This window comes from Dromiciops gliroides, chromosome 6 (genome assembly GCF_019393635.1).
Source record: "Dromiciops gliroides isolate mDroGli1 chromosome 6, mDroGli1.pri, whole genome shotgun sequence".
In the NCBI taxonomy this organism is placed as follows: Eukaryota; Metazoa; Chordata; class Mammalia; order Microbiotheria; family Microbiotheriidae; genus Dromiciops; species Dromiciops gliroides.
This window is the reverse complement of record NC_057866.1, coordinates 256,971,706-256,999,444: the sequence shown is the minus strand read 5'-3', so window position 1 is coordinate 256,999,444 and position 27,739 is coordinate 256,971,706. Positions and strand designations below refer to the sequence as shown.

At 41.7% G+C, this 27,739-nt stretch overlaps 1 protein-coding gene across 4 annotated transcripts in view; it reads left to right on the top strand.

Annotated features, from left to right (window-relative positions):
• Positions 1–27,400, top strand: part of SHROOM3 (shroom family member 3) — a 246,013-nt gene extending 218,613 nt beyond the window's left edge. For 3 of the 4 annotated variants that reach the window (XM_043971907.1, XM_043971906.1, XM_043971908.1), the window contains 6 exons: positions 1,225–1,301; positions 9,448–10,362; positions 12,153–12,635; positions 16,136–16,286; positions 22,375–22,647; positions 26,302–27,400. In XM_043971907.1, coding sequence (XP_043827842.1) covers positions 1,225–1,301; positions 9,448–10,362; positions 12,153–12,635; positions 16,136–16,286; positions 22,375–22,647; positions 26,302–26,661 — 2,259 coding nt within the window. In that variant the 3' untranslated portion in view covers positions 26,662–27,400. The remainder of the gene's footprint in view (positions 1–1,224; positions 1,302–9,447; positions 10,363–12,152; positions 12,636–16,135; positions 16,287–22,374; positions 22,648–26,301) is intronic. The other variant, XM_043971909.1, reaches the window with a different exon arrangement.
• The last annotated feature ends 339 nt before the right edge of the window (positions 27,401–27,739 follow it).

The following is a 27,739-nucleotide window of genomic DNA, read 5'->3' as shown; positions in this document are numbered from 1 at the left end:
CAAGCTGCCCCTTGTATCATAGAGAGATCTAAATGACCTCCCAGAAGCCACCTGCCAATTAAAATGAGAAAGTGGGTGGTCGACATTTCTGGATGCTAATTTAATTTTAAGCCCCATGAATCAGTACCTCCCTGGGTGTAAGTATCAGTAATTAAGTAGAATTTTCTCTGCTTTTGAGGATTTATCTGCTTTTCAGAAGTCCAGCCAAAGTTAATGAGGAGAGTGAGGAATGTGTAAATAAAGAAGATAAATAAATAAAGTTTTGAGGTAAGAAAAGAAGGGATCATTATGTGACTTTCATCTCAGAAAAGTCAAAGACAAGGATGATATTAACATCATTACCATAATCAAGCCTGATTCCAAGCATCGAATTGTGCTGTTTTCAAAATACTGACATCTAAATACACCTATGGAACAAACTATGCCTCTGTGAGAGGCAGCATTGGGATAGTTGGAGAAGACACAAATTGAGGACAAATTGAGTTCAAATTCTACCTCAGATACTCGCTAGCTGTATGACTCTGGTCAAGTCACTTAACCACTCTGTTTCAGTTTCTTTATTTGTAAAATAAAGACGGGGGTGGAAAGGAGTTGGACTTAAAGGCCTTTATAGTCTATTCTCACTCTAAAATTATGATCTTGTGTTGCCAAGGGGAAATGATATAGGATGGGGAATCCCTCCAAAAGAATTTCCTTCACTCTGATTATCAGTTAGGCCAAAATCCTCTTAACTTTGTGAGCTGGGTCCAACTTAGTTCAGTTGAGGGGTTTTGCTCATTTTATTTTATTTTATTTATTTTTTGTGGGGTAATGAGGGTTAAGTGACTTGCCCAGGGTCACACAGCTAGTATGTGTCAAGTGTCTGAGGTCACATTTGAACTCAGGTCCTCCTGAATCCAGGGCCAGTACCTTATCTACTGCACTACCTAACTGCCCCTGGTTTTTCTCATTTTAAAAGGCAGGTGTGTTACCTGCCTCTCCCATTTATCTGCCTTCTTTCCCTCCTGCTGCTTCATACATTAAGATGTCATAGAGGATAAAACCAGTGGAAAACAAAAGATCCCGTTTAAAATTTGATCTGGGCATCAAAGGCCAAACTTCACAACTAACTCAACTCGGTGGGGTGGCGGTTGGGAGATAGCACAGGCTCTTCCTAAGGAAGAGCCTTGTTCTGGGATGGAACCTCTGGGTGGTCAGTGATGCTGGGATCCTTCTGTGTTCAAGGATGTGCTTCTGAGGGGGAACAGTGACTACAGCCTTCTGGGAAAGTCTCCTTCCTGCACTGCTGGCCCGGGATCCAGGTACGCACACCTCCTTTCCTGCAGCTGTTGGTGCTCTCTTTCCGTGTGTGTGTGTGTGTGTGTGTGTGTGTGTGTGTGTGTGTGTGTGTGTGTGCCTATCTCCCCCCCTCCCTCTCCTTCTTCTTTCTTTCCTCATTCGCTCCCCATATCTGTCTCCCTTTCCCTTTCTTTCTCTCCCTTCCCCCTCTCTCTTTATCTCCATATCTCCTCTCTCCCTCCATCCCCCCTTTGTCTCTTTTTTCTCTCTCCTCTGTGTCTGTCTCTTTCCCCTCTCCCCTTCTCCTCCTCTTTCCCCCTTTCTCCCTCCCTCCTTCCTTCTCTCTCTCTCTTTCTTTTTCTTTGTCTCTCTCCTCTCTCTGTCTTTTTCTTTCTGTCTTTCTCTCTGTCTCCCTGTTTTCCTCCCTCCCTCCCTCTTATCTCTGTCTCTCTTCTCTCTCTGTCTCCTTTCTCTCCCTTCCTTCTGTCTGTCTCTCTTTCCACCCCCCCTCTCCTCCCTCTCTCTCCCTCCTTCCCTCTTTCTCTGTCTCTTTATCTTTCTTTGTTTTTGTCTCTCTGTGTGTCTTTCTCTCTGCTTTCTCTCTCTTTCTTTGTCTCTCTCCTCTCTTCCTCTTCCTCCCTCTCTTTCTTACTCACTTTTTTCCCACAACCCTATAACCGAATGAGATAGGATCCATGAATTTTGTCAGTACCATACACCATAGCCAGTGTGTTGCCTGAACTTAACACTCCACTTGTTTAAATCAATGCATCTTTTTTATTTTTGCATTTTTGATATTCTTTTTCTATGAAGATTTGAGTGTGATACCCTTAGAAGAAAATTCATTTGCTTTTAGAGGATCAACCTTGACATAATACTTGTAGTTGACTTCACGCAATGCCCAGCATAAAGAAGGCACTTAATAGATTCTTTTTTTTTTTTGCAGGGCAATGGGGGTTAAGTGACTTGCCCAGGGTCACACAGCTAGTAAGTGTGAAGTGTCTGAGGTTGGATTTGAACTCAGGTCCTCCTGAATCCAGGGCCTATGTTTTATCCACTATAGTGCCACCTAGCTGCCCCCACTTAATATATTCTTTTTCCCTTCCTGGAGGTCAGTGTCCTGATGGCAGGACAGACTCCTTTTCTCCTATCTGTCCTAAGGAAGTCTTACATATTCACTGACTTAATACCAAGAGTATCAAATCCCTTGTAAGAAGAAACCCTTCATAAGCTAGTCCACAAAATGAGACACTGAAATAGGGAAAATGTGAAATGGAAAATTACCTCAGAGGCAGAATTTCTAGAATCCTAGAATAATGGACTTCAGAGAGTGTTGCCTTGTTTTTCAAAGAATTAACTATTAAAAATCTTTTGAGGCCAGCCTCAGACCCTCGACACTTACTAGCTGTGTGACCTAGGCAGGTCACTTAACCCCAATTGTCTCACCAAAAAAAAAAAAATCCTTTGAGAAAAGGGAAGAGAATAAGCATTTATTAATATTGTTTGTGGTATTGTTGGTTTGTTTATTTTTTCCAAGGAATTGGCTGTCAAAAATCCTTTGACAGGGGACAGCGAGGTGGTGCAGTGTTCCGCTGTGATTCTAGTGTCAGAATAGAGCTATCCCGTGTGGTCTTGCTCTGCTTTTGTTTGGATTTTGGTCTTGAATGTGTGAAATTATAGGTGTGGAAACTTGGTCCTCTGGTGCAGGTCAGCAACCCTGCTGTAACATAAGAGTTTCAAGTTGTTGCTTGAGACACTGAGAGCTTAAGGAATTTGTCCATAGCTGGGGACCAGGGGGATGCAGAAGCTGGTCCTATTTGAATTAGCCTGGTAGCTTTGATCTGTTCCATTAGTGCTTTGGGCCCGGTTCATCCTCCTAAACGCACACCATACTAATATTGAGTTAAATATGGACACCCCATCTGCTCAGCCCACTGGGGCTCAGAACTCCCACTTTTTCTAGATTTAGACTCCTTTATAACTGGGATTACAGGTGTGTGTTGCCATGTGATGTAGTAGATAGAACACCAGGTCTAGAAGTCATTTAACCATTGTCTGCCTCAGTTTTCTCATTTGTAAAAATGAGGATAATAATAATACCTACCTGCCAGGGTTGTAAGGATCAAATGAGGTAACATCTGTAAATCACTTAGCAGAGGGCCTTGCAGATAGTAGGTCTTCATAAATGCTTGTTTCCTTCCTTGCTTCTGCGTGACTTCATTAAAATGCTCTTGCCACTTCTATTCCTGAATTCTATCCCAGTTCCACAGTTGTGTTCCATATCTCAAACAACCATTGTTCCCTTTCCCAGTTTATATTAGTCCTTTCTGCAATGCACTCCAACAGGAAGTAGGTTATTAGATTACCTGCTAGTCTGCCAAGAGCAGCATTCCAAGATTATTCTTGCTGCCTTAACCAGGATTAATTTCATCTCAAAGCTGTCTTTCCGGCTGCAGGACTTAGGGTGAGGCATGTGCTAAGCTAATCTTTCATCCCTAGTCAAAGCTCAGCCCCTTCTTTGAGAGTCTATCCAGACCCATAAGAGTTGGGGTGGAAAATGAGAAGGGGTTAAAAAAAAGACAATTTCAGGGTTGTCTGGTCTGAAATCAAGAGCTAGACCTCTTGACCAACACGAAACCTTCCAGTTCTCACACTCCTCGGGTTTTTGATGACATGCAAGAGGTATGGGGACCATTCGCCCCCTTCTACAAAATGGGCCGTTGTGAAAAATTTATTTTTCCTTCTCTTGATTCCAGAATAATCACCAAGTAAGACTGAATCTTGACTTGAAAATTGTTAATATCTTTTTTTGCATAACTCATTTCTTTAAAAAGTGTTTTTTTCTAATTATGATCTAGACAGACATCAACAAACCTGAACATTTCAATATACAAAGAACAGAAAAGGCAGATTGTATATGAAATTGTGAGAGCAATTATTGGGTTTTTTGTTTGCTAAATTTAGCGTGATAATAACCAAACTGCCCTGCCTTCTCTCAGTCTTTCTGAATGTCTGTTCTCTTAGGTGGATTTTCAAATATTCCACTGACATTCTATTCTTTCTTTGTCCACCATTATCACTACCCAGCACCCCAACAGACATCCTCCCTAATAACAGATAAATATGGTCAAACAAAACAAATTCACATGTTGGCTGTGTCTGAAAGCATAATAACTTTTACATGGTACTTTAAAAATGTCATCTTGTTTTATCCTCACAACAATCCTGAAAGACAGGTGTTATTATTATTCTCTTTTTATAAGTAAGGAAACTGAGGCAGACATGGGGTTAAAGTGAATTGCCTAGGGTCCCCTAGCTAGTAAGTGTCTGAGGCTGTATTTAAACTCAGGTCATCCTGACTCCAGGTCTGCACCACCTGGCTGACTCATTCTCTACTTCTAATCCATTACATTCATGCCAAGAGGTGGGACCATGATTTATCATCAAATTTCTGGAGTCATGATTGGTCATTGCAACTAGTCAACAAGGATTTACTAAGAACCTACTATGTGCTAGGCATTGTATGAAGCACTGGAGGCACAAAGAAAGGCAAAAAAAAAAATAGTCCCTGCCCCCAAGGAGCTCACAGTCCTATGGGTGATTAAAACATGCAATTGCATATATGTACAAGAAAGGGGGGGGGCAGCTAGGTGGCACAGTGGATAGAGCACCAGCCCTGAATCCAGGAGGACCTAAGTTCAAATCTGACCTCAGACACTTAAAACTTACTAGCTGTGTGACTCTGGGCAAGTCACTTAACCCCAGTTGCCTCACCCAAAAACCAAAGAAAAAAAGAAAGATGTAGACAGGATAAGATGAAGATAATAGAGGGAAGGCACTAACATCAAGTGAAAGGCTTCTTGCAGGAAGTAGAATTCTAGCAGAAATTAGAAGGAAGCAAAGAGAAGCAAGGAGAAAATTCCAGGCTTGGGTTCAACCAGTGAAAATGCTCAAAAGTGTGTGTGTCTGTCTGTCTGTCTGCCTGCCTGCTAAGTGTTTTTGTGACTATTGGTTCTTTTCTAGTGCCTTTGGCATCTTTGGGATATATGACTGTTTCAGCAAAAGTATACTAGTAAGGGATCTGAAACTTCCCCTCTCAGAATTAGATAAATCTAACCACAAAATAAATAACAAAGAAGTTAAAGAGGTGAATAGAATGTTAGAAAAGTTAGATATGCTAGATGTCTGGAGAAAACTGAATGGACATAGAAAGGAATATACCTTTTTCTCAGCAGTAAATGGTACATATTCCAAAATTGACCATGTATTAGGGATATATGACTCTTCTTTCCAGTTTCTTTGTTATAGTCATTGTGTATGTTGTTTTCTTAGTTCTCCCTACTTCACATTATACCCATTCATATAAATCTTCTCACGCTTCCCTAAAATTTTCCTATTTATCATTTCTTAGACTAGATATCTGAAAGATTAATGTTAATGTTTGGCTTTTGCCTGTTTTAAACTGGTACATCTCTAAGAAGCCTCAGGATACAAGTAGTGTAATGAAGTTAATTAAAAGATCGGTATCATTAAACATCAGATTATGATTTCAATTACTATCCTGCTGGAGAAATCTAATTTTAAAAACTAGGTTAGGTATGGCAAGCCCTGAGGATCAGTGTCAGATCAGGGATAATATGGCAGTCCAAAGATAAAAACCAACCACAAAGCATATGCATCCTCTAGTGTAAATTTTCCTCTTTTTCCATATAAATATTTTATTATTTTCCAGTTACATTTAGAGATAGTTTTCAACATTTGTTTTTATAATATTTCTAGTTTCAAACTTTTCTCCCTCCCTCCCCCCTCCCCAAGACAGCAAGTAATCTAATATAGGTTATATATGTACAATCACAATAAACATATTTCTGCATTAGTCATGTTATGAGAGAAGAACCAGAGCAAAAAGGAAAAACCTCAAAAAAGAAAAACAACAACAACAAAAACAATAGAAATAGTGTGGTTTGATTTGCATCCCGATTCAACAGTTCTTTGGTTTTTTTCTGGATTTGGAGAATATTTTCCATCATGAGTCCTTTGGAACTATCTTGGACCATCGTATTGTTGTGAAGAATCAAGTCTATCACAGTTGATCAACACACAATGTTGTTGATACTGTGTACAATGTTCTACTGGTTATGCTCATCTCATTCATCATCAGTTCATGCAAGTCCTTCCAGGTTTCTCTGAAATCTGCCTGCTCATTGTTTCTTACAGCACAATAGTATTCCATTACATTCATATACCACAACTTGTTCAGCCATTCCCCAATTGATGGGCAACCCCTCAATTTCCAATTCTTTGCCACCACAAAAAGAGCAGCTATAAATATTTTTGTACATGTGGGTCCTTTTCCCTTTTTTATGATTTCTTTGGGGAAAAGACCTAATAGTGGTATTGTTGGGTCAAAGGGTATGCAAAGCTTTTTGGCCTTTGGTCATAGTTCCAAACTGCTCTCCAGAATGGTTGGATCAGTTCATAGCTCCACCAACAATGCATTAGTGTTCCAATTTTTCCACAGCTTCTCCAACATTTATTATTTTCCTTTTTTGTCATATTAGCCAATCTGATAGGTGTTGGGTGGTACCTCAGAGTTGCTTTAATTTGCATCTTTCTAATCAATAGTGGTTTAGAGCATTTTTTCATATGGCAATATATAGCTTTGATTTCTTCATCAGAAAACTGCCTGTTCATATCCTTTGACCATTTCTCAATTGGGGAATTCTACTGTAAATTTTCAAACCCTTGAGTAGGAATAGATCAGCTATTTTCATTCAATAAGGATCCATGGAAAGAGATTATTGTATTGGTTTAGAAGGTTCACATCTTACATCTGATCTGTCAGAACTCATACCTACAAACATGTAATCAACCAATGATATTTAAAAACAACAACAACAAAAGAACCAGCCCAGATTGCATATAGTTGGAGGCTTCTAATGGTATTTTTTCTTTCCTCTTTTTGTATTATTCATGTGTGGCATCTGATGATTTTTAAAGATTATTGCTTATTCCTCTAATCTAGACCTACTCATTAGGGAAGGAGCCTACGGACTGGCAATTCCCAGTGTGTAAATATCAAACTCTCTTTGTCTTCAAACTCACTGAGATAATCAAGTATCCTCAGGGAATTTACACATTACAATCTGTGAATTTACTGGAATTTTTCCCCTCTCCAATCGTGATATTAATTCTTACACAGCATTTTAGCATAAAATAGCTCCTCCCACAAATCATCAAATTCTATCTGCTCTTTAATCTTATTTTCCAGAAGTAATTATTCCCTACCTCTTTTGGGGAACCTTGCTACCTTTTTTACTTTTGAAGAACCACACCGATATATTCATAATTTATATCTAATTATATAATGCATTAAACTCACAATCACCAGCATAGCCATATAGAGTGGTTGTTTTTTAAACATACTGCATTATTAGCAACATTGAATAGCATACCTTTAAATCTGTATTCATCAGAGGAATGCAGTTGATTGATTTTATAAAGGAATTAGGTATAGGACATCAAGAAAAAATTCAAAACTAAAATCTCAAAAATAAAAACTAAAAAATATTAATAGGATTTTAAAAACCAGACTATAAAACTAGTGAAAGAGGGGAGTATCTCTCAGATTGTATATCAAAATTTTGAAATCTCCCCAAATTCTTTCCAGAAAACAATAAGAAAAACTGAGAGCTAAATTTAACTTCAAATTCAAAAGCCTTAAAGGAAAACTGAAATTAAATAACATTTTCAGAGTGAAAGTATTTCTCATGCCAGAGAGATGTGCTTAAGAAGAAATGGGGGGGCGGCTAGGTGGCGCAGTGGATAAAGCACCGGCCCTGGATTCAGGAGTACCTGAGTTCAAATCCGGCCTCAGACACTTGACACTTACTAGCTGTGTGACCCTGGGCAAGTCACTTAACCCCCATTGCCAGCAAAAAAAAAAAAAAAGAAGAAGATGAAATGGGAAGAGGGGCAGCTAGGTGACGCAGTGGATAAAGCACCGGCCCTGGATTCAGGAGGACCTGAGTTCAAATCCGGTCTCAGACACTTGACACTTACTAACTGTGTGACCCTGGGCAAGTCACTTAACCCCCATTGCCAGCAAAAACAAAAAAAGAAGAAGAAGAAGAAATGGGAAGAGGGGCAGCTAGGTGACACAGTGGATAAAGCACCGGCCCTGGATTCAGGAGGACCTGAGTTCAAATCCGGTCTCAGACACTTAACACTTACTAGCTGTGTGACCCTGGGCAAGTCACTTAACCCTCATTGCCCCCCCCCCAAATACATTGATAGCTCCCTCCTTAGAATCTGAGACCCCAACCAGATGTTTCACTTTGGCAGAAACAACAACTTAGGATCTCTCTCTCTCACTCTCATCCTGGGCCTTTCCCATTTCAGCCCTACCCCCACACACAGACAGACAGACAGACAGACAGACAGACACACACACACACACACACACACACACACCTTTCAATGATGCTTTTTTTTTTTTTTTAAGAGAGGCAATTGGGATTAAGTAACTTGCCCAGGGTCACACAGCTAGTGAGTGTTAAGTGTCTGAGGCTCAGGTCCTTCTGACTCCAGGGCCGGTGCTCTATCCACTGCGCCACCTAGCTGCCCCTCTCAATGATGCATTTTTAAGGACCCAAAACTCCTTTCTTCATATTTGAAGAATAAGAATATTAGGAACTTAATAGAAGCTTGTAAATAAAAGTTCTAAATTAACCAGCCCATATCAATATTTTTCTATCCAAGTCTTCCTTCCCAATGAAGAATTATGTATGTGATTTATGTATAATATATATAATACAGTATGTGTACATGCATGCATGCATACAAGAGGAGTGACTCTCTGCTCATAAGCCAAAGAGTTGCTTTCTATTCTTCTTCTCTCCTCTTAATAGATTTTCCTCAAAATCACCTCAGGTGTTGGTTTTGACCTAATAGGAAATGCCTCATCAGCTTTTTCCTAGAATCCATTGCTTATCTCTGAGCTGACTTTGCAAAAATAGTTGACTTCCTCTGAGATCAGAGGAAGCCATTTCCCTGAGAGAGCCTTCTTAACCCATTGGATGCATTGGGTCATCTCTGAGGTATGTTCTTCCCTCAGCTTTTGTTCAATCATTTCACATTTGCTGCCCATGTGTTTATATCTCACTCCAGGCAGTTCAGTTATTCTGAAAGAAGCAATGAAGAGAAGTCATCACTTACACATCACCCAGGGTCTCACAAAGTACCAAATGGGTCATTGGTTCTCATGGAGTGTTCTAGGACTTTGGAACCTCAAAGGCCTAGCAGCAGATCTCCAGCCTTTGGGCCACCAATGGCAGGAAGGCCAGGTCCTTTCGTAGACGCAAAAAACTCACAGATCAACCCTGTGAAATCAGCTCAGACCTCTGGGGCCAACTCCACCTACTCTCCTCAGCCTTATCTGCATGCAGAAAGAGATGTCCTGGCTGGGAAGCAGCCTTCTCCAGTGGACGCACCTGCCGCCATCCTCAGAAGTAATGGTCATATCCCACCACGGCCCCAGAGTCCAAGCGACATTGAGGACAACTGCTTTGAGAATTTAGCTTCAAATGGGGTGAAGAAAAATAAGGGCCCTCTACCTCAGAGGCCCCCTCCCCCCCGAGTGAAATGGGCCCACTCACTCAGAGAGGACGTCTTCTCAGAGCCCTCTTCATCTCCTGGGACACCAAATCAGAAGCACTATCAGCAACGTCAGAGTCTGCCTAGCCCAAGCACCACATCTAACCCCAACAGTCCCCTACGACCCTTCACTACACCTGAAAAGGGCTCCCTCAGAATATCTGAGTCAGCCCTTCAGGCCGTCCCATGCCCTCAGGAAGAAGGCGACGATGAGGTGTTTGTGCAGAATTTGAGACCCAATTCCACGTCCAGTCCCACTTTGAAAACTTTGCCCGTGTTACCTCCACCTCCACCACCCCCATTACCTCCTCCAATAGACCTGAAGGCACTGGGGGCCAGCCTGGAAGATTTTCCTCCTCCCCCTCCCTCAATTATATATGAAGCATTGGGGACCCCGAGCAATGAGACTTGTGAAGAGACCTGTACCAGGTGAGGAGAATTCTGGTTAGGACAGGCCGTGCCTTCAGGACAGATAAGCTTTCCACATCATATGAGATCCTCCTCAGACTCTACCTCATGCTAATGCTCTTTCTAATGTCTGCAAGATAGCCTAATTTGGAGGAAAATGTATACTAAACCAACCCAGGGGGGAGATGCCACTAGGGTTGTCCCACTGTTTGCCCATGGAATCTTTACAAAGAGTGCCCCAACTTTATCCTTCCAGAGGGCTGACGGATTGTAGAGAGGAAAGCCAGTGATCAGAGAAAACCAGTCCATGGAGTGATTTCTCTTTCCTTGGACAGGTGATCTAGGTGAAATAAGAAACAAGCCCAGGGGGCAGCTAGGTGGCACAGTGGATAAGGGACCAGCCTTGGATTCAGGAGGACCTGAGTTCAAACCCAGCCTCAGATACTTACTAGCTGTGTGACCCTGCGCAAGTCACTTAACCCCCATTGACCTGCAAAAAACAAAAAAAAACCCTAAATAAATAAATAAAAGAAACAGGGGCAGCTAGGTGGCGCAGTAGATAGAGCACCGGCCCTGAAGTCAGGAGTACCTGAGTTCAAATCCGGCCTCAGACACTTAACACTTACTAGCTGTGTGACCCTGGGCAAGTCACTTAACCCCAATTGCCTTGCTTAAAAAAAAAAAAAGAAAAGAAAAAGAAACAAGCCCAGTATAGATCCATCAAAGTAGATTTACTCATCTACCGCTTACTAGTTTACCCATGCTAAGGGTCCTGGAAATTCAGCGGCAAGAATGCCACAACTTACATTCTCACTGACAGAGCTTGGGAAAAGTTATTTGGCTTCCCTTTCAGTAGTTTGCAACTTATTTACAGAAGAGGAAAATTACTAGAGTTCAGAATCCCTAAGGAAATAAAATCATCAGAGCAACCGTCTTCTTATAGATTCTTCACTTGTTTTGTAATATCATGGACCCTTTTGACAGTTTAACAACCCCGTTTCAGAAAAATCTTTTATAAAAGCAGGTTTTGTGTTTCAAATAAAACACATGGAATTACAAAGGAAACTGATCATGTTAAAATAGTCATCAAAATATTTAAAGTAACAAGTTCATGGTAAGAAAGAAACCCCGTGCTTATTAGCTCAGCAAAACAAACAGTCCTGATCCTAGAAGCTTAGGAAACCTCAGAGTTGATATAAATTTTTAAAAAAAATAAACTTGCAGGGGCAGCTAGGTGGCACAGTGGATAGAGCACCGGCCCTGGATTCAGGAAGACCTGAGTTCAAATCCTCCCTCAGACCCTTGACACTTACTAGCTGTGTAACCCTGGGCAAGTCACTTAACCCCAATTGCCTCACTCTAGATAGATAGATAGATAGATAGATAGATAGATAGATAGATAGATAGATAGATAGATAGATAGATAGATAGATAGATAGATAGATAGATAAAATAAACTTACAGATCACCCTAGGGGAAGTGATGTCAAATTCAAATAGAAAAGGATTTCTATCTATGTTGCCTTGTATTTTTATTTATTTTGTTAAATATTTCCCAGTTACATTTTAATCTTGTTGGGTGGGGAACTTACAAAATAACACATTCCATTTGAGGATGGATTATATTGTGAAGTCTGAAATTCTTCCTCTACAATTTCCCTGTTACTTCCTTGTACCCGTTTGTCATAGTTCTGCCCTCTAGGGAGCCACTCTCCCTGTCCCTTCTCTACTTTTCTATGAAAGGTCCCACCCTCCCATAGCCCCTTGCTCTCAATTCTTACTTCACTATTCATCCTTTTTGCTTTCCCACAGCAATTCCATCAGATTGTCTGAACTGACAATTACAGATACTCAAAGGAGCAGCCCAACCCCAGCTTCCAGACCCAACCCTTTCATCAAGGTTCCAGGAGCCAAACAGACAAGCTTATTATCCACTCCCAATGCCCAGAACCAGCCAATTGAAACTCTTGGGGAGCGGTCTAGCCCAGAGCAGATGCTTCCCACCCAGGCCTCAAGTCTCATCCAGAAGCTGGGGGACCTGACTCAGGAATCAGAAAAGGGCAGCCCCAGCTCTGAGAAGACTCCAGAGGACATCAGGAGAGAGACTCTGGCCAAGCAGATTGTTCACCAAGACAAATCCCTAGCAGGTATTCTGGATCCAGATTCCAGAATGAAGACTACCATGGATCTGATGGAAGGTCTGTTTCCACAGGGCCCAAGCTTCCTGAAGGAAAACAATATGCGGAAGAAGGCAATACAGAGAAATACCAGTTTCCCAGTATCTGAAGGGAGTAGGTAAGTCCCCACTAAGCATAAGATTTACAGTTTGCCTATTGGCTCAGCATGCAGGAAATGGAAAAAGTAGTAGACTCAGAGGTCAAGAAGAACTCTATCCAAATTTAGCTTCTTACACTAGCTGGGTGACCTGCAGCAAATCATTTTACTTTTCTCAACTCAAGTTTCCTCATCTGAAAAACTGGGAATGTCGATAGTACCTTTGACAAGAGAGAGGGTAGCATAGTGGGAAGATCACTGAATTTGGAGTCAGGATTTGGTGGTTTTAATCTATAAAAGGAGGAGAGTTGGATAAGGTGACTTAAAGGGTCCCTTCCAGCTCTGAATCCTCTAGGACCCTATGAGCTTATAAATAAACTCAAATTTCTTTTTTTTCTTTTTTAGTGAGGCAATTGGGGTTAAGTGACTTGCCCAGGGTCACACAGCTAGTAAGTGTTAAGTGTCTGAGGCCGGATTTGAACTCAGGTACTCCTGACTCCAGGACCAGTGCTCTATCCACTGCACCACCTAGCTGCCCCTAAACTCAAATTTCTTGAGACAATTGGCACATGACTGGCCTCAACTCCTAGAATCAATCAATATGTGACTAGTGAAGATCTTAGACCCACAGATATCTTCCTTGCCCAAATGCCATAATGTTATTTTGTCCTTGAAAGCTTTTCTCCAAGTATCGTTCAATTTATTCATTCAACAAACATTTATTAATCACAGCAGTAGAATAAAAGACAGTCCCTCCCAACATTAAGCCTACGTCCAATTTTTTTAAATGGGGGGCGGGGGCTGAAGGTGGGAAAGAGACAGACTCAGCTTCCATAGATCTTTTTGTTTGTTTCGGTTTTGGTTTTTGTAGGGCAACGAGGGTCAAGTGACTTGCCCAGGGTCACACAGCTAGTATCAAGTGTCTGAAATCGGATTTGAACTCAGGTCCTCCTGAATCCAGGGCTGGTGCATTATCCATTGTGCCACCTAGCTGCCCCTTAGCTTCCATAGATCATAATTGAACCTTTGGTAACTAAGGGTTCATTTCATAGGCCAGTTACACTATGGTTACAGGCAGTTTACCCCTCCAGGATCAATGTACAGTCAGTCAATAAAAATGTGTTAAGCACCTACTATGTGCCAAGCACTGTGCTAAGTGCTAGGGATACAAATAAAAACAAAACAGTCCTTGACCTCAAGATGCTTACAATCTAATGGGGCACAAGATGACACAAAAGTAAGGTAAAAGAGAAGATAGGAAGGGAGGGCAGGAAGTAGGTTTGGAAGGCAACAGAAACCATCTGGTGAAGAAGTCCAAAGCATCGTAGCTGGAGAAATAGAGAGAAGACTGTGCTGAGCACCCTTTTCAATAGGGCTCTGTCCTTTATTCATATAAGCAGGGGTTACTGATCAGATGTCAGTTTGGGGCAGATTCAGTCTTGCAGCAGATGAGATTTCCCAATGATGAGTTTCCTGGGGAAGGAAGACATGATGGAAAGTTTCAAAAGCTCATGAAAAATGGGTTCAGAAAAAGAGGTAGAAAACAACTTAGATTAAGAATTTCAATGTGTGGGCAAAGGAAGGGAAGGAATAAAAAGTAAGACCACTGGTTGTCTCCAAAGAGTTGGGGGAAGGTCAAGTTCATCACGTAGGTGTTTCTCATCCTGGAAATCTGGGAACTTCTGAATGAGAGCAAACTGATAAAGCTAATGAGGAGCCCCACTTAATGAATGCCTTTGCAACATTAATGAGCCACAACACCCCATCGTACCCCTTTTTGTTTTTAAGTCTTTTGGTTTCTTTTACTTAGATCAATCTAGTCCTCCAAGATAATGAGATGTTCTTTTGTCTGTTTTCTTTCATTAAAGTGTTTTTTTTTCTTTTAACTTTTTTTTTCAATCTTTAAATGAAAATGTTGTGGCTTGACATCCTGGGTACTTGGCAACAAGTAGTCTCACAAATCTAGCAAACATTCCAGACTAAATAAAAGTGAATAGTCATTTATTCAAATATGAGCTGGCTTATTAGAAACTTCCAACTCATTCTAAATAACAAACAGAAATAATAGCATTTTGAAAGGGAAACAATCATAATCTTTGAGTGAAAAGGAACCTCAGAAGCCATCTGCCCCCACCTAAAATATGAATCCCCTGTAAAAGAGCTGTGTCTTATTTCTAAGGTTATTTGACTTTGTATGAGCTCATAAATTCTTCCCAGTTCCATTAACCACCAGCTAGTTAGAACATGGTCATTCATAGGTTTCACCTTTATAATGGCCAGGGAATTTACCTCTGTTCTGTAACCGTAGACTAGACTATTTCCCAGATGTATACTAGCTAGCAGACCAACATGCCACTAATTAAAGGGGAAGAAAAGGGAATAAATATTTATTAATTTTCATAGAGAGAAGAATGGATAGATACATGATAGATGGATGGACAGAAAGACAAAGGAAATGCAAGGCAATCTTGGAGTACTAGCAACTGCTGGGGTGGGAAAGCAATTGTTTGAACTGAGCCTGTGTACCACCATTTTGTCCTCCTATCCAGTGACTCAAAGAACTCTTAAATCAGAAAGATGTTGTTTGAGCAACCAAATCATTATGATACTTCAGAAATTTACCCATTTTTAGGATTTCTGAAATAAATGGTTCAGCCTATCAATATGAAGAAGTTACCAGAAATGACATTTTTATTTTAAAATAAGTCCCTTTAAAGGGGTTTCCCAATAAAATGTTAAATTTGGTGAATTATTAAGGACATATTTTGATTTTACCAACACAAATGAGATTTTAATGCATTTTTTGTTGTTTCAAGTACTTGAGACTGAAATTTCCAACAGGCAGGCATGCGCCACCTACTGGTGGATGGAAGCATTTTACTTTGTATGTTTCAGCACAAGCTTCTATAAACATCAAAAAATCAGAATGTATCATATTCAGTCACATAAAATATCTGACAGAAAAAAAAACATTTAGAGTTAACTAGAACAGATAGGTGTGACTTTATTTCCTCCTCATTTCCAACAAGCTAGTTTATGAAAACAGTTGCCTTTTTGTTGGCAACTAGCATTTATTAAATACCTACCATATGCCATGCTAAGTGGTATCTGTGTTGGTTTGGCCTGTTATAGCATAAATACAAGGGAATTAACTAGAAGGCCTTTCAGTGACAAATTATGAACTGGGCTTCAATAATACAAAAAGCTAATGAAGTCATACTTATCCAAAAGTACCTAATTTAGGGGCAGCTAGGTGGTATAGAGCACTGGGCCTGGAGTCGGGAAGATCAGAGTTCAAATCCAGCCTCAGACACATACTAGCTGTGTTATTCTGGACAAGTCCCTTAATCCCTATTTACCTCTTTTCATCTCAAAAAAAAAAAATGAACATTTATTAAGTGTTTAATTCTCCTTTGCCAGGAAAGGAGCTTGGACTAGAATAAAAATTCATCTTAGGGGAAATGACGTTGCCTCTATGTATAGGTGTAACTGTGCTTTTGTGTTTATTCCTTGTGATCTAGGGGCCCAGAAAAAGAAAGAGCAGGAATGTTGATCAACTGTCCTGCCTACTATAATGTGTCTGCACCCAAGGCGGAGCTTCTGAACAAACTCAAATCCATGCCTATAGAGGGAAATGAGGATGATGACCACCTGGACGTCAATGAGAAGAAGGCAAGTTCAGAGCTGGGTTCCCCTGTTTTATACGCAAGAATGTGGTCAGTCAGTCAGTCAACAATCATTTATTAAGGCACTGGGTGTTAAGCTACCAAGAAAAACAAATAAACAAAAAACCAGTGCCTGCTCTCAAAGAGCTCCCGGTCTAAAAGGGGAGACAACATGCAAACAAGCTATATACTGGATAAAATGGAGGTCATTTCAGAGAGAAGGCACTGAGATTAAGGAGAACTGGGGAAGGCTTGTTTGCAGGGGTGGGGCTTTAGCTGAGGCTCGAAGGGCTCCAGGAGGCAGAGGTGAGGAGGGAGGGCATCCCTGGTGGGAGTGCCAGTGAAAATGCTAGGAGTCAGGAGATGAAACAGAAACAATCCAGTGTCCCTGCTTTGCAAAAATGTATGTAGTGGGCAGTAAGTGGTAAGAAGACTGGAAAGGCAGGAAGGGGCCAGGTTTTTACCAAAAAAGAGATTTTATGTTTGATACTGGAGGTAATAGAAAGCCATTGGAGTTTATCGAATGGGGCAGGCTGGGAGAGGGGGAGATGGGACACGGTGAGACCTGTGCTAGTCAGGCCAGAAGATCACAATGACAGCAGAGTGGGGAGACTGAGGCAGGGACACCAACTAGCACTTATTACTAACAAGATGTTACTCCAGGACTTCAAAAGATCTTCGGTTTTGTCCATGGAGTATTTCCTTTACCAGATCACATTCTCACCTTCTCCACACTTGAGACAATCTTTGTCTCCTAAGTCAGCCATTACCTGGCTGGTAACAAGCACCAGAAAATGAAGGCTGGTACTTTGGCAGTGGTTGGCCTGACACCTGTGCCATAGTCAGTCTGCCCAACTTCAATAGGACAAGGGACCAAAGGTACTTTGGTCCAGACCTGGAAGGGACCTCAAAGGCCACCGAGCCCAACCCACCCATTGTAGAGATGAGAAAACTGAGGACTAAAGAAGAGATTTGGATCCACATCCTCTGCCTCTGGATCTGTGGACTGAAAAAAAAAAAACCCAAACTTTAATATCTGCAATACGGTATCACTGATTTCCTTTGTAATCCTGTGTTTTATTTTATGAATTTTAAAACCTTCTAAGAAGGAAGTCCATTGGCTTCACTCAGAGTGACTCAGGTCACTCTCGGGTCGCTCAGGGTACCTGTACTATATGATGAGACTTAGGGATAACTGTGTTGGCCATTTGAAGTAAGGGGCCCCTTTCTAAGGGCAGTTAGGGGATACAGGGGATAAAAATGTTTGCAGCAGTTGGGAAATCAAGACTTAAATTATTTATATTCTTAAGGGATAGATGGTATTACCCAGACACATAGCTAGGGGGCACAGTACATAGAATGCCAGGCCTGGAGTCAGGAAGACCTGAGTTTGAATCAGGTCTCAGATACTTACTACCTGTGTGACCCTGGACAAATTACTTCATCCTGTTTGCCTCAGTTTCCTCATCTGTAAAATGAGCTGAAGAAGGAAATGGCAAGCCACTCCACTATCTTTTCCAAAAAAACCCCGTAGCAAATTAAATCCAAAATATATAATAAGCTACTTAGTTAAAAACAACCAACCAAGAAAACCCCAAGGTTCTTAATTGAGCAAGGTCAACAATTTTTTGTTAAAATTCTGTTTTAAGGGATGAGTACTTGGTTTGGAGTCTGGAAGACCTAAGTTCCAATCTTGCCTAGGTACTCACAGACCATTCACAGGTCACTTAAACTCAGATCCTCAGTTTCCTTATCTGTAAAGTGGGGGTAATTATAATTGCATTCCCTGCAAATAAAATGTCTACAACACTTTACAAAGCTTAGACCTATATAAAGTCACTTATTACCACATGCAAGACAAAAATCTGAGTTGATTTTGTATCTTTAAGTCCCTCCTCCCTGATAATTAGAACCAGGTTCTGCAGGTTGCTAATTACCAGAAGGTACTTCTTTATAGGAATTCACAGCTTGTCTAACCCTAATAAGATTTCCCTACCCTGGCCCTCATGAAGGTTCAAAGCAGCAACAACAGAAAATGTTGGTCATGGGATTTGTCTTGAAACATTTGTGTTGTCATTCTCAAGGTGAAGGTGCTCACCCACACTCCCATCCCTAATCTGGGGTCTTCAATAGGGAGAATTCACAGTGGGCTGCTTTCTGTGTGGGGGGCATCCCCCCCACTCCAGAGGCTGCCTCCTGTCCCTGCATGGCTGAGATACCAACACTCAATGGGAATTGGTTGTAAGGTTTTGACTCCCTCTTGGATATGGGTTATTGTTGATTTTTTCCAGTGACGCCTCTAACATGAGTCTATTGCCCTTTGCACCTCTCTCTACTCCCCCCTGTACTTCTAGACCTCTCAAACCTATCTGCTCCTCTTTTAGAAAGCTAGTTATCTCAATGGGCAGAAGTGTCTCTAGTCTGGGTACTCATGTCAAGAGCACGGTCTTCCTTTCTTCCCTTTTGGCATTGGGTGCTGGCAGCTCCTCAGCTGGTTCTGTGATTAGGGTGACACAATCTCCTCCTGGAGAGTGATCATTTTACCCTTTTTCTAACACCTACATCACAGCATACCCACTGCGTGGCATCTTCCTGTGATAGGACTATGTGCTGAGCAGCCTCCTTTAAAAGGTCTATTTGGATGTTTTTGTCAGGATGGGGCTCCTGTGTTCGTTTATCAGATGTGTTAGATTCATATGGTCTCCTTTTTTTTTTTTAAAGTGAGGCAATGAGGGTTAAGTGACTTGCCCAGGGTCACACAGCTAGTAAGTGTCAAGGGTCTGAGACCGGATTTGAACTCAGGTACTCCTGAATCCAGGGCCGGTGCTCTATCCACTGTGCCACCTAGCTGCCCCCATATGGTCTCCTTTTAAAAACAATTCTATGTGGGGCCAGGGGAGCTGATCTACTAGATCCTCCCCCCACCACCCCCACCCCCGGCATTTCTTATTGGATATTCACCACCATATTCTGGCCAGAGTCTCTTGTAAACCAAACTTTCAGTTCATCTTTGCAAGTTGGGTTGCCTATCTTACAATGCCAGGATGACAATTTACATGTTGCTTTTTGCCCCCTCCCCTAGTTTGATGATTACTTGGAAATTAGTGGAAAATGTTTCCAATTTGTTCCAAGTTAAGTTCCAACAGATTTGTATTAAGAAAGAAAGAAGGGAGAGAAGGAAGGAAGGAAGGGAGGGAGGGAGGGAGGGAGGGAGGGAGGGAGGGAGGGAGGGAGGAAGATATAAACATTTCCCTCAGAGAGCACTTACAACTTAATTCAAGGGGAAAGAAATTTGCAAAAACTATGATAGAAGGCATAGAGTGGTCAGCACAAAGGAGAGTTCCAAAGTATTACTGGAAACTTGAGGAGAAAAAAATCACTTTTCCCTGTGTGGAGAACACAGATAACTGTGTAAGTGACAATTGAATTGGTCCTTGACAGAAGAGAAAGATTTTCAGAGGTGGATATGTGTAGTAGAAGAGGGGAATAGTTCGTTTTGACTCTTTATGACTCCATTTGGAGTTTTCTTGGGGAGTCAATGAATTAGATAACTAAATAAAGTAAACCAATATCTTTTTTCTTTTCAATGGACCAGAGTGTGTGTTACATCTATTCTCTTGGTGGAGAATAAGTCAATATCTTAAGTAAAACTCCAAAACTGGAGAAAAGGTTTGCACACAGGAATGGAGAGATTTAATGGAGGGCTAAAGGAGAGCCTGTGGGAATAGAGTTTCATTAAAATAGATTAAACAAAATGAATTTGTAGGAACAAAGCACTGCCTTTGAAAAGGAAGGGGAACAGAAAAAAAAAATCCTAGTTGTAATTCAGCATGCCTGGACTGTAGAAATCTTGGATCAGGGAGGAGTCAGTCAGGTATAAAGCTGGAAAGGTAGGAGGGGGGCAAGTTGTAAAGAGCCTTAAATACCAAATGGACAAACTAATATTTGATCTTGAAGGTGATGAAGAGGTGATACAGATGCAGTCAGATTGGACAATACCTTTGATTTTAGCAATGACTGCCTGTTTCTGTTTTTTCAAAAACATATTCACGGGGCAGCTAGGTGGCGCAGTAGATAGAGCACCGGCCCTGGAGTCAGGAGTACCTGAGTTCAAATCCGGCCTCAGACACTTAACACTTACTAGCTGTGTGACCCTGGGCAAGTCACTTAACCCCAATTGCCTCACTTAAGGGAAAAAAAAAAAACCATATTCATTCATATTATAATTCCCCCTAGAAATAGGTAAGTAGCTATTTCTGTATTTTGGTTCTTGATCTCATCATTGTGAGTAAACTCTCTGAGGGTTGCAATCTATTTAGATCTTCTTGTCCTATGAATCCATATTCCATGCCTTCCCATCAAATGCCCTCCCACTAAGGGGTCTATCCAACATACTGGATAGACTAGATCTCTTCACGTCATGTGATAATCCAAGTAGATAGAGGTAGAGGTAGGTAATAACAAAGAATTCAACCATTTATACACCCAAATATATTTATTAATGTTAGAAGATTTTTTTTGTTTGTTTGAGTGGAGCAATGAGGGTTAAGTGACTTGCCCAGAGTCACACAGCTAATAAATGTCAAGTGTCTGAGGTGGGATTTGAACTCAGGACCTCCTGAATCCAGGGTCAGTGCTTTATTCACTGTGCCACCTAGCTGCCCCTAGAAGGTATTTTTAATATTTATCTCCTTTAAGAATATTAAAACCAAGTTTATTCAGTGACTATGTGCTTTGGGGAATACATAAATTAGAGGACACAGCATCATCCCTTGAGGAGACAATTTAGTCAGGGAAGAACACAAAACAGCTAGAGAACAAAATAAGGATATAAATAAGGAAGTGTTGGGTTGGGTGGAACCACCCAATGTAGATGTTGAAATGAAGAGAAAGTAGGCAAAGACAGGCAGGGAAGAGTTCAGATGATGACTTCTAGAGCTCTCTTCCAGCTAGCTCTTGATCTAATAGATAATGTACCTGCTACATGCATTCCTGCAAGGCATGAGATGAATCTCTTGCATGATCTTCCATAGCTGTGGTCTTGCCACCCTCCCTGATGGAGTCTCTAATCACTGAGATGCAACTGCGTCTATTTCCACAGATGCTCTCACAGTTTCCATACTCTTCCATCTTTTCTTTAATGATGGCCACTAATACCTAAACACATTTGGAGTAGAGGGAATGCCAGTGGAAATAAAAATAAAAGGAACTGGGACACTCACTTTTCTCAATCTTCCCAAGTACTTACTCACTGGGACACAAATAAGAGGTCTAGGGCCAGAAGTGACTTTATCAAAAAATGGATGTTGAAAATGTTTTTTAAAAAATGTTTTAAAAAAAAGTGACTTTAGAAGTCATTCATTCCTATATCCCACCTCCTCTAGAACTATCACTTCTATTTTCTTCTTTTGTTCTGTAGTTGTTTTGTTTGCCTCCCCAGCTAAATGATAAACTGTTGAAGGAAAGGCAATGTGTTCCTTAAATCATGTATTCCACACAGCCCATAGTACCTGACTAGAGTTCACTCAAGGATACAGGCTATGACCTTTACATTTAGAGCTGGCAAAAATGTTAGGGTAGCCAATCCAGCCATCTCATTTTATAGACAGGGAAGCTAAAAAAGGTTGAAAGATAGAGCATGAGACACAAAGTCAGGAAGACTTGAGTTCAAATCCAGCCTCAGATGTTTACTAGCTATATGACCCTGGGCAAGTCACTTAACAGTGTCTGCTTCCTTTTTCTCATCTGCAAAATGGGGATACATATAGCCCTTAACTCACAGGGTTGTTGTGAGCATAAAACGAGGGATTTGTAAGAGCCTTGCAAGCCTTCAAAGTGCTCAGATGCTGGCTAATGTTGCACAAGGTCCCACAGGGAGTAAATAGAAGAGCTGAGAATTGAATCCAGGTCTAGCAGTGTTTTTCCCATTTGCTGTGCACAGCCTCCCTCTCTCTCTCTCTCTCTCTCTCTCTCTCCAACTGCTCCTTGGCAGTGTGGGATTTGGGTTGGGAGGGAAAGGCACTGAAGCTTGGTACCGGCCCCCATTTTGCTCTGGTTTTTAACATCCCAGTGTGTTTACTCCATTATTGTTACAGGCAAAACTCATTGGAAGCCTGAGGCTTAAACTGGAGTCCCTGAAAGAAGCGAAGGAAAGTTTGCTGATGGACATCAAGCTCAACAATGCCCTGGGAGAAGACGTGGAAGTTTTGATCAGCAAACTCTGCAAACCCAATGAATTTGACAAATACAAGATGTTCATAGGAGACCTGGACAAGGTTGTGAACCTCTTGCTTTCCCTCTCTGGACGACTGGCCCGAGTAGAAAATGTCCTCAGTGGCCTGGGAGAAGATGCTGATAGTCAAGAGCGGGTAGGTAACCTAACTCATCAGTTGAGCATTTATGGAGTGCCTGCTGTGTACCTATCACCTCTATAAAAGTCAGGTCAACACATGCTGAGGGGTACAGAGAAAGGCAAAAGACAGTCCTTGTTCTCTAGGAACTCACAGACTAATTGACTTCTCCTAAGATCTGCTCCCTCGGGAGCAGCTAGATAAAGCACCGGCCCTAGATTCAGGAGGCCCTGAGTTCAAATGCAGACTCAGACACTTGACACTTACCACTTAGTAGCTGTGACCCTGGGCAAGTCACTTAACCTTCATTGCCCCACCCCCAAAAAAATTTAAAACAAAAGCAAAAAAAAGAAAACTTTAAGGATGGAAACTAACAAGGGTATAAGGCTTGCATCTGGGACCATGGGTTGGCTGCATCTCATTGAGTACAAATGTACCATGGCAACAAGGGAAGAAGGGATCATTGTCATGGAGATTCTAATTACAGAGCCCTGTTGTATTCATTGTGGGAGAGCTGGGGCAAGGTGCAGTGGACTCAAGAAAAGAACTAATTTGAGCAATAAGGCCCAAATCTGACACCTTGGGAAATGAATTACTATTTGGGGGTCTCCCAGCAGCTTTCCCCAACTCTGCCACCGTGTTTACAATGCTCTGTTGAATACATGAGCATTAGCCATTGAATTTCCCCAACTACCATGGCACCCAGAGGAGAACCACGTGCCTTTTCAATCATAGAATCATAGACTGTTAAAGCTAGAAAGGACATTTGAGATCTTTTGTCCATTTTTCAGATAAGGAAACTGAGATCTGCAGAGGGGGCATGAATTATCCAAGATTCCATAGCAATCTAATACTGGCACTTGGACTGGAATTCAGAGTTTGGATTAAAAATTTGCTAAATATCAGTATGTACTGCCACATTTCTGAAGTCTTAGAGGAGTTATAGGACAAATTAGATAGGCATGGGGAGAAATTAGAAGCCGTCCAAGGCCACCAAACATGATCCTTTTTATTTGGAGACTGAGTCTCCCTATTTCACCCAGTGTAGAAATGCACCAGCCACTCAGAGGCGTGATCCCACTACAAAATAGCTCTGAAGGGCCAGCTAGGTGGCACAGTGGATAGAGCACTGGCCCTGGATTCAGGAGGACCTGAGTTCAAATCCAGCCTTAGACACTTAACACTTACTAGCTGTGTGACCCTGGGCAAGTCACTTAACCCCAATTGCCTCACCCCCGCACCCCCCAAATAGCTCTGAAGCTCTGGCTTGCTCCACATTTAATCTAGGTTTGTTTGCCCCTCCTTAAACATCCTCATGGCCAACTGCTCCCTAGGGCTCACCATATTGGTGCTGGACTTAGTGGATATCCATTTGTCTTTATCCCCATTTCAGCTCAGAACTCCTGGGCTCAAGCAATCTACCAGCCTCTGCCTCCCTGGTAGCAGGGACCATAAGGGTTGTACCCCTCTTTGTAAACTTAAAGACTAGTATGATGGTCACTTATTATGATTATCAGATGCCAAACAACTGGAATTGCAGCTATAGGATGAACACATTAGGTGTTTTTGTGGCCTCTCTTTATTCCTCCTCCCCCACATATTTCTATCACCTTTCATTCAACTAGTCATAAAGGGAGTCAAAGTGGCAGTTGGGTGGGAGCAAAGAATGATTTCCATAGAATCCTTTCAAAGTCTTTTCTTGTTTCTTCCCAAAGGAAAAAAATTCATTTGAAAAGAAACCTAGCAGTTTAACTGCAAGCACCAGATTGCTAACCTAGTTCGATTTCACCATTCCATAAACACAGGGGAGATGGGGGTGCTCTGAACGTTCACCACTCCTAAGGGACATTTCTGAAAAGAGTGTTTTCTCCTTCCTTCCTTCCTTCCTTCCTTCCTTTCTTCCTCCCTCCCTCCCTTGCTTCCTTCCTCCCTCCCTTCCTCCCTCTCTTACTTCCTTCCTTCCAAATTTTTCTCCCCCTTCAACCCCAATCTAGTCCTCACTTGTTCAGCTGCTATACTGATATCTCAATTGTGGGAGTGGTGCAAAGAAGCCATCTTGATCTGGTTTGCAACATGGCTATCACATGTTTAAAGAGGGAAATGTGATAGCGGATTAAATGTAAATATCAAGGATGTTTTAGAGTCTGTCTTTTCAACTTCATGTTCTAAGTTGCCAGTACTGTTTTAAAATTGTTTTCTTGATTTGTTCTAAAATTTCTGTTTTTATGTTTCTCTAAGTTTTAGATCAGGTCTTTGGGGAGAAGGTCAGGGGGGTTTGGGGCAGGGAGCCACTAATTAATCTTTAGGGGATTCCCCCCATGTGAGTGTGTGTGTCTGTGTGTGTGTGCGTGCTTGAGTACATCTTTGTAACCTTTGAATTGGTTGGTTTCTGGTTTAACCTTTGCAAATAATTTTTCTCCTAAATGTCAAAAATCTTTTCTTTTTACCTTTCTTGTTAAACTTGAAATTATAAAATAAAACCATCCCTTAGCATATCACACATTGGACCAAACCCTATTAAAGCTTTTTATAAACCTACTGGGATATAAATATATGATACTGGGGTTTTTTCCAACTTAGTTTCATATAATGTCCTTTTCCCTTTGAGGTTGATTCTCTCTCTCTCTCTCTCTCTCTCTCTCCCTCTCCCTCTCCCTCTCCCTCTCCCTCTCAATGTGTGTGTGTTTGTGCGTGTGCATGCGCGCATACACACACACACGCGCGCGCGCGCACACACACGCGCACACACAGCTTTCTAAGCCTTAAAGTGCTATATCAATGCTATTTTCCAACCCATGCTCTAATTATTTTTCAACATTCTGTTTTCTCACCCTTCACACAATTAGCTCACTGGGTTCCTAGGAGCAGGACAAAAAAAGAGAAAGGTTGGTTTTTAACACAGATATCCAGGACTTTTCCAGGAATAGAACCTTGGTCATTCAAAAATGCCAAGCCCTTCCTCATCGTACTTGACTGAAGGGCGAGGTTCCCACAGGGTTTTCCTGTCACCTCCCTACTTGCCCTAAAACAAATGCTGAATTCAGGAGAATTTGCCTGCATTGGTTTTGTAATAGGATTGTCTGATACCTTGATTTAAAGAAAAATTTATTTTATCAATATCTTTTCTCTTTTAGGTAGCTGGGTCACACAGTGGATAGATTGTTAGACTCAGAGGCAGGAAGACCTGAGTTTGAATCCTGCCTACCGTACTTACTAGTTGTATGGGCATATCCTCACAACAACCCTAGGAAAGAGGTGCTTTTTCTTATCTCAGTTTGACAGTTGTGGAAACTGTCAAAGGCAAACAGAGGCTAAATGACTTGCTAGATTTGAATTCTTGCCTTCGGGCCTGGTGCTAGAAAAGTATAGCAATAAATTTAGTGGGGCAGCTAAGTGGCACAGTGGATAGAACACCGACCCTGGAGTCAGGAGTACCTGAGTTCAAATGCAGCCTCAGACCCTTGACACTTACTAGATGTGTGACCCTGGGCAAGTCACTTAACCCCAATTGCCTCACTTTAAAAAAAAAAAAAGAAAGAAAAGAAAAGAAACAATAAATTTAGGAGAGGTTTTAATAGAATCAGTTTCTGTGTTTTCTAGGTAGACTCAAGTTGCTCCTTCCTTACTGTTTCCTGCCTTTTTCTAATTACTCCCCGTCTTTTGATGTGGCAGAGCTCTCTAAATGAGAAGAGAAAGGTGTTGGCTGGCCAGCACGAAGATGCTCGAGAACTCAAGGAGAACCTGGACCGGAGAGAGCGGGTGGTTTTGGACATCTTGGCCAATTACCTCACCAAGGAGCAGTTCCAAGACTATCAACATTTTGTGAAGATGAAGTCGACGCTCCTCATTGAGCAGCGGAAATTGGACGACAAGATCAAACTAGGGCAGGAGCAGCTCAACTGCCTGTTGGAAAGTCTTCCCAGGGACTTCCTCTCCAAGGCCAGGGCCCCGGCTGCCCTTCCGCCTCCTGAAGCGGAGGTCCCCTCCAATGGGGGCTGCACGTTCAGAAGCACTCTGACCTCTTCACTTTAGCCTCTCCGGAAAGACCCAATGAAGAACTCAGCTTGATTCTCAAGATTATTTAAACTGATCAGTTTTCAAATTACAGTCCACTAGAAAAATGATAGGGTTTGGGCATTTTTTAATTGGGGGGTGGGGGGAGGAAAGGTAACTACAGAAAAATACACAGTTGTGGGTTGGTTTGTTTTTCCTTCTCTTGGCTGCCCAAAATATAACTCTTTCTATTTTTCCACAGTAGGAAGAAAAGTAATGAAACTGGGGGTTGGTTAAAGGGGTGGTTGATTCTTTAGTTTTTAACCAGACTGGGTCAACATGAAACAAGTAAATTTCACTTTCAGGAATGTGTCCTGGTCTGCCTTCTCCTGGGCAAAGTGCCCTATATATGATAGAGTAGAGTTATGCAATAAAGGGTCTGTAACATAAAGTCTTTTAAAAAATATGAAGAGAAAGGGGGGAAAGGCCCTAACATTGTCACTATTTATATTTTTTAAATGAATGAGGATGTGTAAATGTTTGTTTATATGCTAATCGGTTACTTGACTCTATGGTGGACACAGCAAATCCTGTTGGAATGATGCCTTTGGTAAAAAATCTTTAATGTGACAAAAAAGCCTAGATAATTACACCAAGCCTGGGAATTCTGCTTCATTCCCTCCTCCCCCCATCCTCCTTCCCCCCACCCCCTTCTCTCTCTCTGTCTTCCCCATCACTCTTCCTTTCTCTCCCCTTCTCTCTTATCTCTCCCTCTCTGTCTTTGTCTCTCTTCTATCTCTCTCTTCTCTCTCAGCCTCTCCCTGTCTCTGTTTCTCTCTCCCTCCCTCCTTCCCTTCTCTCCCCTCACTCTCCCTCTCTCTCTCCTCCTGTCTTCCTCTTTTCTCCCTCTATATGTAATCTCGTCTGTCTCTGCCTCTGTCTCTTCTGTGTGTGTCTCTCTGTTGCTCTCTCTGCCCCCCCCCATCTCTGTCTCTGTCTATGTCTCTTTGTCCAAGTTTTCTAAGGGACACAATGACAAGGAGAATATTCTATTCCCACTTAGGTTACCCTGAGCAGACAATGTTCCCGGGCTATCATCTCATCACTGTCATGAAGG